The 22,093-nt window shown below is 35.0% G+C and overlaps 1 protein-coding gene across 1 annotated transcript in view; it reads left to right on the forward strand.

Annotated features, from left to right (window-relative positions):
* LOC149773647 (uncharacterized) overlaps positions 1–21,886 on the forward strand; it is a 47,321-nt gene extending 25,435 nt beyond the window's left edge. Inside the window, exons 2-7 of the mRNA XM_089946129.1 lie at positions 1,512–1,614; positions 5,442–5,483; positions 7,895–8,212; positions 14,793–15,098; positions 18,125–18,200; positions 18,474–21,886. Coding sequence (XP_089802255.1) covers positions 1,563–1,614; positions 5,442–5,483; positions 7,895–8,212; positions 14,793–15,098; positions 18,125–18,200; positions 18,474–19,179 — 1,500 coding nt within the window. The 5' untranslated portion in view covers positions 1,512–1,562 and the 3' untranslated portion in view covers positions 19,180–21,886. The remainder of the gene's footprint in view (positions 1–1,511; positions 1,615–5,441; positions 5,484–7,894; positions 8,213–14,792; positions 15,099–18,124; positions 18,201–18,473) is intronic.
* Positions 21,887–22,093: the final 207 nt, after the last annotated feature.

Below are 22,093 nucleotides of genomic sequence, written 5' to 3' on the forward strand. Positions count from 1 at the left end.
GCATTAGATTACTTCTCCAAGAAGTACTCGATCTTGGTACTTGTGATCAAAACTTAAGTTTCATTGTCATATTTGACGTTCATATCATCTGGAACTCATCATGTGCCCGACATTTCCTCGGTGAATACAAAATTGTGGCATCATTTTCCGCGGTAGTGATTTTAACCTGGAATGTCTCGATCAGGAGTGTGATGATGACTCTCGACCAAAATGCATACCATGCCAGTGTCCACTTACAACATCTTCGGTAGCCAAGGTTCCGATATGTTAACTCTATCTACCCGTTGACGGATCGATCCGATATTAGAGTGCTTTGTCAAAGCGATATCTAATCTTTTGGATTTCATGAGTTGTCTCCAGTAGTATGTAATGCCAAATGACCGGTGCATTGTTACTTTGTACATCGGCCGAAAATGGTGGAGGCAACTGACTTCGAAAGGATACTTTGTAAGTTAAACATCGACAGAATGACTATGAAGCAGACAGAAGCAATTATAGGTGTATTTGAAAGAAAGTATGTATTTGTTCAGACATATACCGGCAGTGGAAAATTGCTAATTTATTAGTTCATTCCATTTGTATGCTCCTTTTGTATCCATCATCGGGGAAAAGTAAGCCAATTTAAACAACTTGATTTTGATTGGATACGGCGGTCGCCACATAAAATGAAATTGACAGACCCGAATCGCTCAATTGTGAGATCGATCGGCCAAGATTTAGATAAGGTTAGCACATCGAAACCTTGGCTTGCGAAGATGCACTGACAATGGAATACATTCTTTTCGAGTGTGTCGACTTCCATCCTGTACGGCAGAATCAATTTGATGTAAACTTTACGCAAGAAATGTATAATAATGTACTACCAGAAAGAGTTTTGCAGCTTTTGAGTGGATGTGGTTATATAAAGAAATTGACCAAGTTTTCTTAAAAGAATTTACATATGTTACCTTAGTTTTTATTCACATACATTCTACGGAATTGTGAAATGTTACGCTTAATATTTTTAAATTATTGTACTTCATATTTATATTTCTTTTGAAATGGTTGTTCCTAAGGATTTTGCGCAATTTATTTTTATTATCGTTATCTTTAGTTAGTACCATACAGCCACTATTGTGTTGATATACTGTAACATGCGACCGCTTCAATACATACATAAATACAAACATACATATGTATATACTTGCATACATAAATAAATAAATAAATAAATAAATAAATACATACATACATACATACACACACACACACACACACACATACATACATACATACATACATACATACATACATACATACATACATACATACATACTTTCAGATATAAGTTACCATATGTAAGTTATTTTGTTCTTCAGCAAGATGAACATGTATTATGGGTAATATTTTCATGCATGTGACCTTGATAACTGCCTGTTTGGATTTTCGTTAAATTTCATTTTTCTTCTGTTCGGGCAGAGATATTCAAAGAAATATATTTATAACAATAGGCTGTTTTGTGGATATTTCAGGTGTTTGAATCAACAAGACTTGGTAATTTCTGATCCTCGAGAGAAACCAACATGAAGAAGAGAATAATATTCTGCTTTATGGCTGTTAGCTTGCTCCATGAAGGTAATTTTTACATCCGGGTTCGATGTGTCCAATTTAGGTATATGTTGTAATTTTGTTCTTGTACTCTTCATTACCCAGACAGTTTGGCTAATTGTCAAAATTTACAATGTGTACAAGAGACTGTTATGCCATCCCCCCCCCTTTTTTTTACGACACGCACACACAAATCAAGAATAAACAGGTAACTAACAAATAAGACAAAAGACAAAATAAACCAAAGAGAATAAAACCATAGCAAAACAAAGCAAAACATAACGTTATTGTATTTTAATAAGCCTATGGTTTGTGTTATTTGTACTGATATCCCTGTTTATATGTTTGTTAGATTTACAGATTATATGTTGATTATGGATACTGTGTTGGGAAGGTATTTCTCAAGCCGAGCAAATGGACACTTTTTAGGAACAGACTTTATAATGTACATTATGTACATTATTCACGAAACTTTATCATTGCATAGAATAGTTTCTTAAACTTGATCCACCATTATTACTTAACATGGTGAATTCTCTTAATATTTTTAAATATACGTGTTTACAGAGCATGAGATAGGAAAAATATTTGTATTAGGTGTTTGTATCGTTGTTTTGTACTGCATGGTGTGAAGTACTAATATTCGGCTTGGAAATGATTGCTGTTGAATCATACAAATGTGGAACAAGAGATAAACCATGCAAGCATTAAAATTAGACCTTAGTTACGTGTGGTCATGATCTGATTAGACAAATTATTATAGTATTTGCACGTTTAAGAACACTTCAGTTGACATCATATGTAGTCTTGAGGTCCTTGGAAATATGGAAAACAAAGGACTTCAAACCACGTCCACACAGGTGTTTTATTAAGTCGGTGTAAGAACAGGTATGTATAACATCATCTTGAACATACATCATTACGACTCTATGGTCTTAAACTAAGTAACATAAAGAAGCAACACTAACACATGTTTTAAAATGTGACAAATTTAATTAATTCTCTGAGTTTCAAAATGTAAATTTAAAATAACTCACAGTATTGTGAATTAAATCCAAAATAATTCCACACAAAAAAATGTATCATGTGTCCAGAAGAACACAACATTCCTAATAAATTCCAGGTCTCGAATGTACTGATCTAACCAGTGTTATTTAATATGTTCAGGTGACAACAGTCTTGATATATTACGATGGCATTGTATAACACTCTTTTAAATGTATTCACTATAATCCCAAATTGTTGCTTTGGTCCAGAGTCAAGGAGCAAATTCCAGAGAAAAGTCAAAATAAATGATTCCTCTCAAAGTAGATCTAAAAACATTACATCCATCTGTAGACTAAAACTCCCAAGAAGATAGGAACAAAGAAAAAAAAAAAAAAAATATATATATATATATATATATATATATATATATATATATATATATATATATATATATATATATATATATATATATATATATATATATATATATATATATAAGTTTACTTTCAGCAAAAAAGCGGCAGATTTCAAATGTCACCTTTGCATCTTTAGAAATTCCTTTCTCCCGAGGCATGGCATTCATTATCCTAGTTCATGAATGGGATCAACTAAACTCGAAAAAGGTAACAAGATCCCTTTCCAACATAGGGACATTAAGAAGAAGGTTTCTTGCATGTATCAGCAAGGAAAAGAGATGTTAACCTATTTCAGGCTGGACAAGGTTATCCATATTACGTCGTTTGAAATTCCAACTCTATAGAAATCGTTAAACGTCTTTATTAAACCTTTATAAGACTAGGAGATTATATTTTATCTTTATAAGACGGGGATATTGTAATTTACCTATATAAGACGGGGATATTATAAGTTACCTTTATAAGACGGGGATATTGTAATTTACCTATATAAGACGGGGATATTATAAATTACCTTTATAAGACGGGGATATTGTAATTTACGTATAGAAGACGGAGATATTATAAGTTACCTTTATAAGACGGGGATATTATACTTTACCTTTATAAGACGGGGATATTTTAATTTACCTATATAAGACGGGGATATTATCAGTTACCTTTATAAGACGGGGAAATTGTAATTTACCTATATAAGACGGGGATATTATTTGGGATAACAGCAACCATTATGAAGAATAAAACTGAAAACGAACAACATACAAGCTGAAGCAGGTAAATTTGTATGTGGGGCAACACAATCTACACCAGATGCTACAAGTTTGGAGGAGACAAAATGGGAAAGACTATTAACAAGGCATGACAAAAAGAACTTCTTTTAAATATCGTCGCGTGGTTCCAGAATACATGCGGGTTTTGGTTCTGCCTATTGTCCAGCAGATAAGTAATACACAGGTTCGTAACAGAACAAAACTCTTAAAATTCCTTGCCAGGACAAATTGATGCTATAGTTTTTTTTACCAGTGTCTGTTGGGAATCGAATCTTCTATCTTAACAAAAACTCTTGTAAAAATCACACTTAAATACAAATCTAGAAACGGTCCCAGACTGTTACTATGAAGGAAAAAAAAAAAACTGGCAGATAGTATACACACAAAAACTTCAACATGCTTGGAGTACATTAAACAACGATCTTTTCAAAAACCATTTGTCATGTAGCAATAGATGTTCATGCGGTGAAGCAGAAACCACAAAGCATTTTCTCTTACACTGTACAAAATATGGTACCCTCAGAAACCGAACAATAGTTGGCCCAGAAATGCAAAATTACAACGAGGAGATTCGTTTGACCACTACTTATGTCTTAATTCCTCTCTGTTATATCGTCGGTACGTATTTAGTTCTTGTAAGTATATATCATGAACACGTCTGTACGTTTTTAGTTATTATTAGTGTAAACTCCACGAGCTAAGTTCAAAAGTCTTTTATCTTAGCCCGTTCCACAACTCTATTATTGCCACCATCTATAATTTTTTCTTTCTTTGTTTCGTCGTCTTTTGTTTTGCATGAATGCATTAATATATTTCTGCTGTAAATGTTTATAAGTCACTGTCAGACATTATTACAAAATTGTATATACAACTTTCTTTCAATATATAATTTGTATCAATCTTTGAAACTGTATGCCTTCCTTGATCAAATCAGTCACATTATGAAAATAAAATTTAAGGTTAATGAGGAGAGATCTTGAAATAATCTTATGCTTGTTGTGCAATCCTCTGTATCTCTTGTTTAATTGTGTGTGCTTTCCACAATGAATTTTGTAAATAAATACTATTTAAATCAACTCAAAAAATGACGTGATGGTCTGGTTATAGAACCGAAGATTCATGGTTACCGAAACATACACACTGGGTAAAATATCGTCCATGAAATTGAAGAGAAGCATCTTTATGATTGAACACTACTACAACTACTACTACTACTACTACTACTACTACTACTACTACTACTAATAATAATAATAATAATAATAATATAAATAATAATAATAATAAAATAATAATAAGTAAATAAATAAATAAATAAATAAATAAATAAATAAATAAATAAAGCAGAAGTATTTATGCAAATATCTAAGGTGAGACTAAACATCGAATTGTTACAGATTGTTTGTGATATTGTTTATAATCGTGAGAAGGGAGGAACAGCAGCGAGCAAGCGCGAGATTTTGTCGTTCAGGTCAAAGTCCCTGTGTGCTTTTACCTACAGAATCCAGGTTTATTTTTTCCTTTTGTGTGCGCTCTTAGACCATTCAATCCGGGTTGGATACATACATACATACATACATACATACATACATACATACATACATACATACATACATGCAGAGAGAGCATGTCATGTGAGAACGAATTATGAATTATGCACAAACATTTTTTTCTTTTTCAGTCAAAATTTGTAATGCCTGTGTTGCGGAAAATACTACAAAAGGTAATTCCTACATTGTTGTACACTATTATCTATTATACATGGTCTTTGGACGGTAGGCTAACAACATTGTTATTGTAAATAGAATGGATGTTTATACTAGATTGGATCCCAAGTGAAATATAAATGTTTATATGTTTCTATATATCAGATATATCAGAAAATAGACTATGATTTTTATCACGTTTTTGGTCGAGTCCTCCATCTGCCATAAATTGTCTGAAATAACATGGAATTTCTCTCCGAAAACGTATCAACAGTTACGGAGATTAAATGTACAAATTCATGGCAACGCTTCGAATGCTATCTGATATAATAGACGTAGCTTCTAAGTTATAAAATACTGTTACAAGTAAAAGAAAAGACGTGGCATATAGTAGTCATTGGTAATTTTTGTCCGACTTACTTTTCAGGACTTGTTGTTATTGTTGTTGTAGGGTTTAACGCCATTTTTCAGCACATGATAGGCTATACATGGCGGCCAGTATTAATGGTGGAGGAAGAACCCGGGAAAACCCCGGAGAGAACCACCGACCCACGAGAAGCTACTGGCAAGCTTTCTCACATACCCACATTGGCTGAATCCGAGACTCGAACCCATGCAGACAGAGGTGAGATGGCTGTGATCCTTAACGGACAGCGCTTTAGACCACTCGGCCACTCGGGGCCCCCTTTTCAGGACTGCTTTCTCTCGAAGTAGGATTTTTCTCGTGTACAAGTATTGGTAGACGCTGGGGAATGCGTTTCTATATATCAAAAGTTGCTAATATATGTTATCAGAATGTGAAAATAATTTTTAAATCCAACCTTTTAATGTATTTGTGTTTGAGACCATCAGAAAAATCATTTGCATGAAGGAAAACGTTTAAAAAGAAAAAGTCTGCCAAGCTCTGAAATTTTGTCTTGCAGACACACACACACACACACACGCACACACACACACACACATATATATACATATATATACATATATATATATATATATATATATATATATATATATATATATATATATATATATATATATATATATATATATATATTAAGTGATATTGGGGGAGTAGATAGTAGAAACCTTCCCTTTTGTTGTTTATAAATTGTCAGTAAAAAATTATCGGTATTCATCTGAGAACAGCTGTAATTTGAAGCATTTTTATGCTTATATACGCAAGACGTGATGTTCCACTTTTGTTTAAAAATGCAAATGTTCTTTAGTTGATCTCTACCTGTAAAGTTCAGGGGAAAAAATATCTTACGGATAATAGCCTTACACTGGTCAGGAGACAACTCCGATTAAATCTGCTAACCTGTATAGAATTAAGTGAGCCGATGTGCAAATGACAACATCAAAACCTGTTTTTTAATACAACATTGTCTTATTGTTGAAAGGCCATCTCCAACAAATCATATTAATTGGATTAATCAGCTAATTTTAGGATTAACTTTTGGATGCTCACCATTCAGCCCTAACTCTTCAAGCTCTAACATAACAATTACCCACGATAGCACCTTTTTGAGTGTTCCCATTGTGGTTGTAATTGGACCCAAGTTTCGAGTTTGAAATAGTAATTTTATATTCGGGACCTACCCATGGTACTCCAGTGATATACACTTCATTGCCGAAGGTAATACAAATATGAAAAAGATGATTTTCAAATGAGACTAAGTTTGCAGCTTGACTAAAACGAGGTACTTGAGTGATTGAAGACCGTGTTATCGAAGTTTTACCACAGTTTCTAGTACGCGTGGGTTTTTTGTCTGTGAAGACAAAAGTTTCTCTCAACACGTTGACTTATGTATAAATTATGCATTAAAAGATTGCCCTTATCTTGCAGCAGATTTATTATATTTTGCACGAATAACAAGGTTTCAAAATTGTGTGATAGATTCCGTCCGTCCGTCTATCTGACCTTCACAACTTCCGTCCTGCACACAATTGAATAGTAATATTCTTCTTCCAGGAGTGATGTATTCTAGAGGACTATTTTCAGATCCGTAACCTGTGACCCAAAATAGGAATCGAGGCCCAGAATATCACTTACATGGAAAACTTAAATGTTTCAACATGGAAATGTCTGATTTTTAAATGAAAATAGTACACACAAGTATGAAGAAAAGAAACACAGATATATGACAGATTTAATACCATCCATACGTTGCGGATTAATTTTGTTCTCTTCGTCTTTTATTTTTCTCAATCCCAGGTTTGTCTCAGAAAAAGTGGTGACATTGTTCTTAGTCTGACATGCCTAAGGATTGGCACAGTGAAGAAGTTTCCTTTGGATGAAGATGTAACACACATGCTGACGTCGGATAAGAAAAATTAAAATTATATAAAGCCATCATTTAATGTGAACCTGTCACATGCACCATACATTTCAAGTTTATTCAGTTTTTATTATTCTTTATTTCAGCTATTGCAATGTGCACACTGGACAGCATTACAGGATCTACAATATTACTGACCACATTCTATACAGCCGTGAATACGTGTTTATGTACCATTGAGGTCAATTCAGGACAGTTCACCATAACCAATACTGTTCAACCGACTTCATCTGATTGTGGCACGAGAATAGACGTCACCAATGGAAGCATCTCGACCACTTTCCAGTGTAAACAACCACAGGTGTTAAATACTACTGGAGTCCTCTTTAAATCCGGACAAATTACTTTACACAAGCAAAGCAACAGTACAGAGGACGATGTAAAATACTGCCTAACGTTTATAGGTATATCATCTAATGTGCCATAAATATCTATTATCACACAAACACACACACACGCACGCACGCACGCACACACACATACTCTCTCTCTCTCTCTCTCTCTGTCTCGTATTGGGTGGATATCGAGGACTCGTGTATGGAACCGCGTATCGAGGACATTTATTCTGGCGATTTTAGAGCGAAACGAAATATAGTTTGTGGCAGTAAATTAATAGCAAATGGTGATGTATCAAGGAGGGAACTGTATTATCAATTCTAAGGAATATGAAATTTAGCAACGCAAGCGAGGACTCACACGTTTCCACAAATATTATGTATAATCGATGCAAACTAAGGACGCACGCTATTTGACAAAATCACGGAGACCGTGGATATTGGTACATTATGACCAACGAGGACATGTTTGCATATCTAGTCCAGTCTTAACAATCAATACGACTGCTCAGGTGGCCTAGTGGTTAGAGTGTCCGCCTCGGACGCGGGAGGTTGCGGGTTCGAACCATGGCAGAGTCATAACAAAGACATAAAAATGGTACCAACAGCTGCCTCGCTAGGCGCTCAGCATTAAAAGGTTAGTGTTAGGACTAGTCGACCAGGTGTCCGAATAATGTGACTGCGTGGGACATCATTCTACATGTCTGCGGCTTGATGCCCCAGTGCTCGACATCACTATAAACTGACACATTGCTGACATCATAGCGATATGACTGAAAGATTGTTAAAGCTACGTTGAAATCAAATTCAAATCACATACTAGTATTAAGTAACTGTAACCTCCATAAGGGTTTCGTCTACAACTGTTCTTTAGGGCAATTACATTATTATATGAATATATATCTTGTTGTTATTGACTGGCTGATCAATTTATTGACTGACTGATTGTCCTGCAATTAGACTTTAGTACGACATAACATGCTTCGGACTAATCCACCACATTGGAGATCATACTGTAATAAATTTGGAGTATGCGCATTTGGTTATAGCGACCCGTTTTAAGGAATTCTTAGATTTGTGTGATTACTTGTTTAATTACTGGAACTCGGTGCAGTGGAAATATTCCTTAGCCTGAAATAATTAGCCAATTAGTAGGAGCAAACGTCAATAAGTGAAGTGTTAGTGAGTTTCCATGATGCCTTGGTTGACTCTTATTGAATTCCGGTCAAAACCATGGAGTGTCCCTGAAGTAATATAGTCTCTACTAAAACCTAATGGCGTACATTGTTGATGTGACTGCAGTAACAATATTTATGGTAGATGACCGGTAAATTACAAAGAGGAATAAACAAAAAGGGACTCGGTAGATACCGTTTATGTCGCCATGGTGGCAAATGTGACGAAGTTGTACTGGCGACATGTGCCTTTAAACCAAGAATTGACTGGCCTAAGGTGGCGCAGTAAAAATAGTTCCCTGTGTTAGGGGATAGTTGTATAGTTTCTAAGGTGTGAACTGATAACGGTGCGGACATTTCATGAAGAGAACCGATGCAGATATGCGGTTGATAGGATTTAGGCAAGTTTTGAGATCTATGGTCTTGCATTGATTAGCCAAAAATGTATGTATAGAATGGACACGTCGGGCTTTTTTTATTTACAACTAAAGTTGTATAGAAGTCTTTGGAAATTTGAGGTAAACTTTTGACTTCTAGCGGAATCGTGCCAGGGTTTGACACTGCTCGGTCAAGCAAATACCCCTGCTTGTAACAATACTATTTGGTTGGATTTGAGCATTTATGGCAGGAAACTCGCCTTATCGGCAATGACTATTCGCTTTTTGACAAAATAGAGTAATATCTTTGTTGCATAATACGCGTAAGAATCTCTCTCTCTCTCTCTCGCATGTGCAGATGTAATGTTGAAAATAAGAACAAATGTTTGTGGTACCCATATTGTGTATTTCACGGAGACTTTGTATGTTTCAAGTCACTTTGGTTGAATAAATCGATGATGCATACACTAGTATTTCTATTGTAATCTGTATAGTGTTTTATCTCAACCTCAGCACAAAGAATAACGATAGACTAAAACATCGATAAAAACAACAACAACAACTTATCTATGTTAACTGAATTGAACCCTCCTTAATAGCTATGAAGTTCAGTAATTGCAGAAGTGAAGAACAGAGTTCTATTAGAGTACATGTATAGAGTTAGTGGATGGGGATACTTGTCTAATACCATTTTAGAAACAGTTTATCCCGTTTTATTGTTTTGGAGCCATGATTGAACAAGAATATACTTTAATGGTACAACACTCTCTTGGTTCACCCTCCAGATCACTTAGTTTATACATCTGATAATTCAAGGTACCACGTAAAGGTGTTTTGTGTCGCTGATAGGAAGTTTTAAACAGTTTTTTCCCCGCGTCGCCTTCTTTAAAATACATACTGAAAAAAGACTAAATGAGTAAGAATATTACAGTCTAATGCAGCTCTAAATAAATGTTCTGTTAAGTTATAAATACAAGTTTGTCCAGTAGAACATCCTGAGCGTTTCGGCTGTTGTTAAAAACCTCTAAATTTGGGAAAACAATATAGATTGATGCCTTGTTTTTACATTTTGTGTGTTGTTTTAATAAGACTTCGTTTACATCAGAACTATCGATACAAATATAATTCATGATATGTTAAGCAAAGTCATCAAATCACCAACTGAAACAAGTATATACATTTAAAAGAACATTGAATGCACTCAACAGTTTATGACTGCTTGCACGTGTTGTCGCAGGTCTTAAGAGCGTGATAATGAAAAACATATTGCTGTAATTAAATGTTTCATTTTGGGACTGATCATCTTGATGATAAATATTTGACCTCTGTATAATATTTTTACCTTTCTACATATTTACTGAAGTTCTGTGCATGTAACTTCAAAATTCGGTTAGTGATAATTCGATCTCACCTTAACGGGATTTGTCACTTGATTCACATCTTTTCTCTCCTGTTTTAGTACTAAGTAGGCAAATGATGAAAATGGGGCTGATATAGCTCATTTAATAATCATAAAATAAAGTTTGCATATCAAGGATGTCTTTTCAATAGCTTTACGTGTGTAAAATCTCGCCGCAAACAGGACGTTTTAACTTTACAAATGGGTCGGATAATTAGGCAATTTCTGTACAACTCTACAATGAATTCATACGTATTTCCTATAGCATTTTGATGTACCTCTTTCGTACATGTCGTAGATTTATTTGCCTGTAATGGACGTGTATGATATGAATGTATCGTGAGTTTCCCATCACAACTGTCTCACATGCATGAAATATTAATAAAAAAAATACCAGGGACTGGTATATGCACTAGCTTATCTTCTTATAGTTTATCTAAGTAGTTGGTACCTAATGCTTGGATCTAAAGGGAGATAATACGTTTTTGCAACGTGTAATTTGATAGCGTAGATCTCTGTAAGTTTTCCACCGGACAATCGAGGACATGGTTTCGAGCGTGTGTATCGCCAACCTTGGAAGAAAGATACACTCCAAAATCGCGAACAATTACCAAGCGTGTAAACGGGGAGCTTCCAACAAATCATGATTTTACGTTATTCTAGGCTAAACTAGTTGTGAGAAGCACAAGTGTCCTCGGTACGTTAGTTTGTAATCTCACGAATGTCCTCGATTTACACCAAATACAAAAGCACGCACACACACACACACACAGACACACATACATACATAACATACACACAAATACACTAGCACAGTATCATTAGAGATGGAGATTTTCATTGTTAGTAGACAGCTATTATCCTGACATGGTAGGCCTACTGTAACGACAAGTATTGCAGGTATGTGCAACTTACTCAAGTGCGCTTGACGTAGAGCAATTTTTGAGCCACACCGTATGACGTAAATGTATCCCGGTCGCGGTCTATAGGCTGTACATTCCTGAATTATTGAAATACATATTCATTGTTGAACATTGAGGTAAATTATTTGATCTAATTTCTAAACATATGTGATATAGATTTCCCATGTAAGAAAACCGCGTGGAACACATCTATCCCAGAAGAGTGCAATCGGTGATATTAAGGAAGACGTCACTTTGCATATGATGTCATGCGCACCTGCAATTTGTCAAGCGGTTTTAATATCAAAAAGACATATTTTGACGACATCTAAACATTAATCATTATCAATATGTTCATTCTAATGACGTAAACCTTTCAGAAAACATGCAGTATTTATTTTTACGGGTACATCCATACTGATGACCGATCTTTGCATTCCACGCTTTTCTTTCCTGGTGAGATATAAGAGAAAACGAATCCATCACGTTCACCAGTGCGGGATAGGTAAATCGTACACTCAGATTAGAATTTGATGCCAGGAACGAGGCTTTACAAATGTTGTACACGTCGATTCTAGTAAATTATATCTCACGTGACTGCTCTTCTCACTTATATAACATCAAAATATCGTTTTGATTGGCGCCTCACTACTCTCGTGTACTGGTAATGACGTTTTCGCTCATTATATATGCGTTGGTGAGGGATACAAGACAGCGGCGGATCCGGATAAAAGACATCGTCACCGAAGGGTGGGTGAGAGGTATAAACAAGTAAGCGGAAGTGCGAAATCTGTAGGATGGAACTGTCTGTTTGGTTCTGTGGGAGAGGGATGCAAGTCAGCGGAAGATCCTACATATTAGACGTTTCCTGGTCATAATTGTAACCACCTTTCTGTATAGAAAGCTCTTGGAAACATGCATGTTGTTAGTTGCACAGTTTTAGGGAATTAGCGGGTGCATGCTTCGACCAGCAATCCACGTTTTACAAATTTAGCTAGTACATATCATGCTTGAAATTGTGTATTTTGTTAAATTAATGACTGTATTAGTACCATATTTAAGACATTTTTTAATTTTGTTAACACATTTCATGTGTTGATTGATACTGTTGACGTGGTTTAGGTAGAAACATTACATCGAGGTCGTATATGACACAGAGCATAACATTTTAAAACAATACAGTTTAATAATTGTGAATTTACTTCTAAGGATTTTTATTCATTATTTTTGTTATTTCTTTATTCAAACGTAAATTGTTGTGTGGCCTTGGCAAGAGTGAAATCTAGCCAGGTAATACATGTTGTATCCAATTTTCTCTTGTAACTGATTTTCTGCTTGCAATCAACGCTAATCATCTCCTGATTTATCGATCGATTTCAAACACAACTGTCATGCGAGTTAAATTCGGTACCTAAAAATGTTATTGCTATATTTAATTACGATTTTTTTCTTCTAAAAAAAGCGTACCATATGTGGTTGATCATTACAGGCAATGTTACACATAGCAATAGGTCATGTATATTCAGTCGCTGACAGTTTTCATGATTCATGTAGAAAAATATTTATAAATGCTAGGACTTGAAGTCTACCTTAGCTGTTTGGAGTTCGTTTTTATGCATTTCTTAATGTCACCTCATTGATTGTATACATGTACACTTGCAGAAGAAGAAAGATGAAATGTGCCTAAATATGGAATGATGGGCCTGAATAACACTTAAGGGCATATATACATCTATATGAAAAGATCAATTTGTGTTTTATTTGACTATCTCAATATTAAAAATATAATAGATTGCAGTGTTTGTGCCTGTAGATTAGTTCAAAATAGGTACGTTGGATACTGTATGTTAGTTCAAAGAGGGTAGGTTCGATACTGTAGATTAATTGAAAATGGGTACTTTAGATACTGTAGATTAGTTCAAAGTGGCTACATTGGATACTGTAGATTAGTTCAAGTGGATACGTTGGATACTGTAGATTAGTTCAAGTGGATACGTTGGATACTGTAGATTAGCTCAAAGTGGATACGTTGGATACGGTAGCTTAGCTCCAAGTGGGTACGTTGGATAGTGTAGATTAATTCAAAGTGGGTATGTTGGATACTGCAGATTAGCTCAAAGTGGGTACGTTGTATACTGCAGATTAGCTCAAAGTGGGTATGTTGGATACTGTAAATTAGCTTAAAGTGGTTACGTCGGACAATATATGCTAGCCTGAGGTACAACTGGGCGAGCTTGCCATGTCCATTTTCCTTGTAAGAGACAATAACGTCCAACAGTAAAGACAGTAGAATGTACTTAGTATATCTCCACTTTTTGTTATTTAGTAAAGTGTATATAAAATTACTTTCTAATTTTTTTATAGAGATAAGATTACAATATTATTTAAAACTAACATTCTGAAATTTGTATCACTTAATGAAGCATACATATTTTGATGACGAAAGAAGTCGTTATACAAACTGTTCTCCAGGTGGCGCTTACTCACCTCTCGAAATGCCAGCAATAAAATATCCAAATTGTGTATTATTATAATTTGATATACCAATGCTAGCAGTAAAATTTCCAAATTGATAGAATGTGATATTCCAATACTAGTAATAATATGTCCATACGGCGTATTGCTATTAATTGATATACCAATGCTAGCAATAAAATGTATATACGGTTCGTTCGTATATATTGATATACCATCGCTAGCAATAAAATGTCCGTAAGGTGTATTGTTATAAATTGATATACCAATGCTAGCAATAAGCATCACATACAATAAATACCGATCCTTAATGCTATAAAGGTCCTGCGATCACTATCAGTTGTTATGGAAACGACTCACAACCTCCTACCACTACCACCACAGAAATCACATCTACCACCACTGTCAGAATCTCAACGACAACGTCAACCACTAAAGTTCCAACAACCACCGGCATCATAGCTACTCCAGCGACCACTACAATAAAGCACCCACCAACGACAACCACACCTATATCTAGCGATGTGACATCCAAGTCCACCACGGTGATGACCTCGGGCACAACTAATCATCAAGGCGACAATACAAACATGACTGTGGGTAGGAAAAACAATGACCTTGATTTAGGTTCGTATAATATGGTTACAGGGGTACATTTATGGTGAAATTTATTCGGTTTGATTTTTTTATATATTTGCCACAAGTAATACCATTATTACAATAAAAACTAGTAATAAACATCATTATAACTGGCGTAGCTAGGCGTAATAGGTACTTGTGTGAATCTGATGTACCTAGCAACGCCACTAATGACTGTGTCAATTCATGATATTGCCATCTTCATCGTTGATGCCGCTTCTTTCGTCTAGACTCCTCAGGCTTGCTCTCTGTTTATCAGAAATATGTGGAGTATACCATTCCTTGACACGTTGCCAAATAATATGAAATCTGTAGACCTCCATTTTCATTGATAGAACATTTGTTTAAACTTACTGAAGCTACATATAACAATGATTAAATGAATTTTTCTTTAAGTAAACTTCTTTTCTCGATATCTTAAAGAATAGTTTTAATTAAGGCTAAACGCGAGAGATTGTTGGCCTAAATCTTTTGAACGGTCTAAGTAATATTCTTCTAGCTGGGGTTAATTTGACTGATTGATTGATTGATTGATTGATTGATTGATTTTTTTGGTCAAAGCAATTAAAGAAGAATAACTTTCGCCCTTTGTTTTCGTTTAGCTGCAGATTATTCAAATTAGGGGTACATTTTCCACCTGTGTGTTAATTTCATCAATTTGTGACGTGACTAAACAATTAATCAATATAGGTTTAAAAAATGCACATAAGCAACAAATGTGCTTTAACTTAACATGATCCTGTTTGGCCGTGATGCCTTAGCATTATTCGAGAATGGGTTTGGCTATTTGGTGACAGCTCCAGTCTCCATTATGTTGTCCTGGCAGACCAAGGAATGGTATAAGACCGATAATTTCTCGTGTTCAGGTTAGGTTTGTCTTCACAGTTTATCAGGTAGACCGTACACATGGATTAGGCCGACTCTCTCTTGTTCATAACCTCAGATAAGTCGTACAAATGGGTTAGGACGACCATCCCTTGTACATAGCCTTAGGTAGATCGTACAAATGGATTAAAGCCTCGGGTAGATCGTACGATTGAGTTTGGCTGTCCGTCTCTCGTACTTAACCATAATTATTTCGTACAAATGAGTTAGGCTGACTATCTATTGTGCATAGCCTTAGGTATATGGTACAAATGGGTTAGGCCTACCGTCTCTTGTATATAGCCTCAGGTACATCGTACATTTGGATTAGACCGATCATCTATTGTGCATAGCCATAGGTAAATTCTACAAATGGATTAGGCTGTCCATCGCTTGTTCGTAACCTCAGGTACCTTGTACAAATGGATTGGGCCGACCATCTCGTTTGCATAGCCTCGGGTACATCGTACAAATGGATCAGGTCGAAAAACTATTGTTCAAAGCCTATGTTACAGTGACTAAAGTAATGAACATATGTATTTCTGTTTTGCCTTAAGTTTGCCTTATGCTTTATGAGGCAGGCAAAACAAGGTCTACATGCAGACATTGAGTGGTTCAAAGAGAACATGGCATGCACTTCTTTTACCAAAGTAAGATTGATATCAAAATATTCAGTTGCTCTTACATGTTTGTGTTAGTTTGTTATAACAGGATATTTTGCTTGCATCGAGCGAATAACGTATATATTTCATCGAGTTGATGGAAAGCTCGGTAATTCACGAGATGAAATATGTCAGTTGTTCATTGGGAGCTATCAAATGTTCTTTTTCTTATGTTTAAACGTATCAGCTACCAACATGTATAACACATTTGAGTTGCGTTCTTCGTACAGTATTGGCAACATGTATAACGCAATGAAGTGGCATACTTCGTACGGTATTAGCTACATGTATAACGCACTGAAGTGGCATACTTTGTAGGTATTACCAACAGGTATACCGCACTGATATGGTATACTTCCTACGGTATTACCAACAAGTATAACGCACTGAAGTGGCGTACTTTGCACGGCATCTTGCGAAATAATGTCATATATTTACCGGTTGTGTTCTGTTCTGTATTATTCATATTTGTACAGAAAATATCAGCAGTAACATAATTTTTACCTAACTCAAGGTAAAAAGCATAAAACTAAACATCTGAAGAAGAAACAGAATAAGCATTTTGTAGAATTTGAACCTGATAATATTGCGTGACAGATGGAAGTATTTACCAAAAGACCAATTTTGTTTTAAAAGGTGGGTCAAATTTATTGGTTATAATGTTATCAGTGTTTACTGAAGGCAGTAACAATACTGTTCATAATTCACTCCAGTGAATTATCGAAATTACTTGTGTTCGAAATCCGCTAACGCAGTGACAAAAATAAAATAACGATCATATACTCAACATGAAAAATCCCAGATTCTATAATTTAAGTTTGGTTCGTTTACATACAGTATGTTAAAATACCCGTTATTGATAATCTCCGAGGTTTAGAAAACTATAAAATCCAGAGGATACCATCGGCCATGGATGGGCGAACATTTATTACTGTGTGTCTGGACCGAAGGTCAAACCTTGCACCCTGGGGAGTGATAGCAAGATATTTCTGTGTTCGTACATGGGAGGTGACGGCGTAAGAATTTCATGGGTATAGATAGCGGCCTAAAGTTGTGAGATAACAATGTATGGAGTCATCCATTTGTTGAGGGGAAAAAAAGAAAACTTTCCATAAATGTGTTACACTAATAATACATGTAATTAACTTCCACAAAAGAAAGTTTTATTTCGAGACACGGAAAATGAATTTAAAAAAAATTAAAATAAAATTTCCTATTTTAACTAATTTGGTTCATTTTTCAAAATGATGTCAATCATTAACCATACAAACATTATTAATTTTTAGCTTAACAACCCTTGCAAAGCTGAACAATTCCGATCACGGAATTCCATCCTGAGAGTATTTTCTGGTTCTGTGCAGTTTTGTCACTCTTATCAGAAATATAACATTAATTTGAAGACTTTGTTTCATCGATCTCATAAATATAAATGACTGAAACGTCGATTATGATGAAGTAATCCAATGTTATTTCTTTCTCAATTTTCAGCCGTAATCATTGCACCTACACTTGGTGTTGCATGTCTCATTGCAGTAGTTATCATCATCTTCCTTATTTGCCGAAGGTAAGAACTGCTTCTTACATTATCGTCTGTGCTGTAAGCAAAACATGATCCTATTTACATGCCCATTCTTTGCAACATGCTTGTAACGAAAGCAAATAAGACAGGATGTTATGGGTCCTGTTACAAATATTATTAATAACGCTACATCAGAAGCTTTCTTTTAGGAAAAGATGTACAGAATATTGTGTTTGACCAAATCATATTTTTAATAAAATTGATAACACGTGTTTGACGGTTAGTGTTTGTTTTAGAATGGTTTTCGTTTCATTTTAGACACATCAGGAATGCAAGCAAAAGGCAGATGGTAAAAGATGAGAGAAATAATAACTTTGCTAACTTATCCATCCATACAGAGGAAGGTTCAAGCTTTGGTGGATTGAATAACGTGCGCATTATATCCGTACCCGTGGTCAGTGAGGTAGGTTATGATGGTATCATGTTTGAGAACGCAAACCATTCTGGTCCTGAAAGCATCCGTTCGCAGATGACAAACGAACAAGACGTTGGAAGAAACCAGGTCAAAATAAACCACACAGAACCCGTTGACCATATTGAAGTTGGTAAAGGAGACATGTATGCAGTTGTCAAGAAAAAACATGACGCTGTTCATATACAACATCTACGGAAAAGCGTGATTCCTAACAATCAAGAAAATCTCTACGAAGCCTTAGAAATGAAACCAAATCAGCATGAATCATCTACGCATTTACAGTTACGTAAAAATGTTAAGCATCAAAAACCGAATAGTGGAAAGAATGGTTCCATCTTGAATACCAGTTCCAGATCAGACACTTCTAATTCTTACCCCAAGTCTTCCGGGATGAAACCCATGGCCCTGAAGATAAAAGAAAAGGAGATTCAGAACGAAGAGCAATTGGGTCCGCAAGTTAAATCCTCGTATTCGGGAGATACTTATAATTCCAGCGATAATGAGTCTTTTGGAACAAATCGCAATTCACACATAATAACAGAGTTGTAGAACTCTCAGGATATATACAAGTGAATATTGTTCCATATGGAAAGCAGTAACCTAAGTGCAGAACATCACGGCAAAATACATCTTATGAAGGATTTTCTGGGTGGTTTTTGAAAAAAGAAGTTTGCAAATATAAGGAATCATTTAAAGATGCATCATTTTCCTTCAAAGTAAGCTCAGACAAGATGTCAGGCAAATGTGAAAAAGAAATAAAATTCAGAGTCTAGAACTAAAAGAATAGGCGATAAATATTTTTATTTTTATTATGTAAATATTCCTTAAGATATTGAGAACATTCTTGTATTGAAAAGCACTCATGCTGTATGCAAATTTCCCACGTGTGATATTTAAATTAGCCTCATTATTTCACATATATCATCACATATATGCAAGAGTCACGAGACGATTTTCATCATCATCCAAAAATCATATTCTACTCGTACATTATTATACATATTTGCAAAAACTGTGCTTTCCTATAAAGTTATAAGCATTTTGTGATTACCCTTTTATAACGCGCACAAAAGCCAAATGCAACATCGACCCAGATCTGCCGACGCATTTTAAGCCAGAAAATAAGATGTTGTGATATTTGCATTAAGTCATAGATAGCATAAACGCAATATACAATAATCTATCATGATATAATGTACTAAACTACCACGGTGTAATGCCGTAATGGATCATGGTATAATGTCGTAATCTACCATGGTATAATGCTGTAATCTACTATGGTGTAATGCCGTAATCAACCATGACGTAATTACGTAATTTACCGTGGTCTAATTGCATCATCTACCATCCATGGTGTCATGCCCAAATCTAGCATGGTCTAATGCCAGAATCTATTTTGGTGTAATGCCATAATCCACCATGGTCTAATGCCGTAATTTATCATGGTGTAATGCCGTGATGCCATACTCTACCATCATATGTCGTAATATACCATGGTATAATGACATAATCGACAATGGAATATTGCTATAATCTACCATTGTATAATGCTGTAATCTACCACGGCACATTTCGTGATCTGCCATGGTATACTGCTGAAATCTACCTTGGTAGAGTGACTTTATCTACCGTGCCATAAGGCGCTGGATGATCAGATCGACGCTCCTTGCAATTTTGTGCGTATTATATAATGCAAATATGGTATCGCTCAAGGCCCGGTGCTCTCCAAACATATGTTGGGCACTAAACACGAGCTCGAGCTGAGAATCCCATAAATGGATGTCATACTCATAGTGCTTCTACGTCATAGAAATGTGACAGTTTATTATAAGGACACAAGTTAAAAAACAAACAAAACACTCTGATAGTTATGAACTTCCGGCTTGATTCCATCAAAGTTATAGAATGTCCAAGTTTTGGACGTCTGAGATTGAGCTTGAGGGTCTTGCTGGAAATGTTTACATGTCTTGGTTCTCATGTTGATCCTGGTTAAAAGATGATTTATTCAATGCAGCATTTATATTTAACTATTTAGTATGTAATTTTATATTGATAGTTGTAACCTTATGCAGAAGACCGTGTCATGCATTTCTTGTTTGTTTTGTTTTTTTAAACAAATATAAGGACTCCGTGTAATTATGTCCTACCTTGAAGGCCATTGTTTTATATAGAAAGGTACTAGCAACCACCTTTATCTGTCCTATTACCCACGTGATATGTTTCTGATGATTCTTATGCTTGTTATGGAGGGGAACATATTTTAAAGTCCTTGTCCGTCTTTACATTCCTACGCAAGTAAATATGCCCTGATCTCAACGGTTTTAACTGTGTAAGGCTTGAAGACCACAATGCATTTTAATCACATTGTAGTGTAGTGCCTACTCTAATGAACAGCCAGGTCAAATTCAACTTCTGCTGTCAATATTTGACTGAGTTATGTCCCTTTCGTGATTAATGCTATCATATTGGAGGAGGTAACTGTGTCCATAGAATATAATACAGGTTTATGTTTCTGTAATGATAAATTATTTAGAAAACTCTTCTTCCATATAGCGATATTAAGGTATGTTTAAGTAATCTCCCTGGCAAAGGTAGTACGTAAAGCTAACAATTCGTGAGCGTGTGTTACAAAGACATTTTGAATCGATGGATTATTTATTTTTTGTTAACCCTTCTTAAGTTAATCACTGTTGCAGTTATACATAACTGTTCTCATTTTTGTAGTTTTCAATACTCACTATGAACATCAATTCTTATCGTTGTGGTTTTCAATACTACTTGTAAACACCAATTGCAGAAACGATAGTAGACAAATAATGACAACAATGCCATTTGAATATGATGGCTAGATAAGAATATTTCTAAATGAAAAATCATTCATATATTTAACAAAACACAGTTCATTTATTTTAAAAGCATCTTCATATCATGTAAAGTAGTATGTAACATTTATTGTAATGTTAACATAAAGTTGTGATGTTTGTATGCGATTGATATATTGTAGAGTGAAAACCATGTGATACTATGTATTGAAACATTATAGCTTTCCTTCCTATTTTGAAATTTTAGCGACATGGATACTTATGTATCTTTTTATTCTATTTATATTCCTATTTGTACAGAAAATATAGGATAAAAGACCTCTATATTATTGTTTATGTATTTATTTTCCTGCATGAATTGCATATTTATTAAGGAGGTTTCAGAGAAACCATGTAAACATATGGAATATTAAAGTCCAAGAATATATTCAATCTTTAAGCTTTACCGGACCTTATTTTTCTAAATTTGTCTGGGGATTTGAGAATATAACGGCAAAATAATTTAATTTCGAGTGTAAAGATGTTATTTACCGTATATGAAATATCCTTTCTTTTTTAGCTCTTATTGATTAGTAAGTTTTATTTCATTAGACTGAAACAATATTGACCTTTTTTCAACTTGATAGAATCATTGCCGGGAA

Source organism: Sinohyriopsis cumingii, unplaced genomic scaffold (genome assembly GCF_028554795.1).
Source record: "Sinohyriopsis cumingii isolate HCF-2022 unplaced genomic scaffold, ASM2855479v2 utg000622l, whole genome shotgun sequence".
In the NCBI taxonomy this organism is placed as follows: domain Eukaryota; kingdom Metazoa; phylum Mollusca; class Bivalvia; order Unionida; family Unionidae; genus Sinohyriopsis; species Sinohyriopsis cumingii.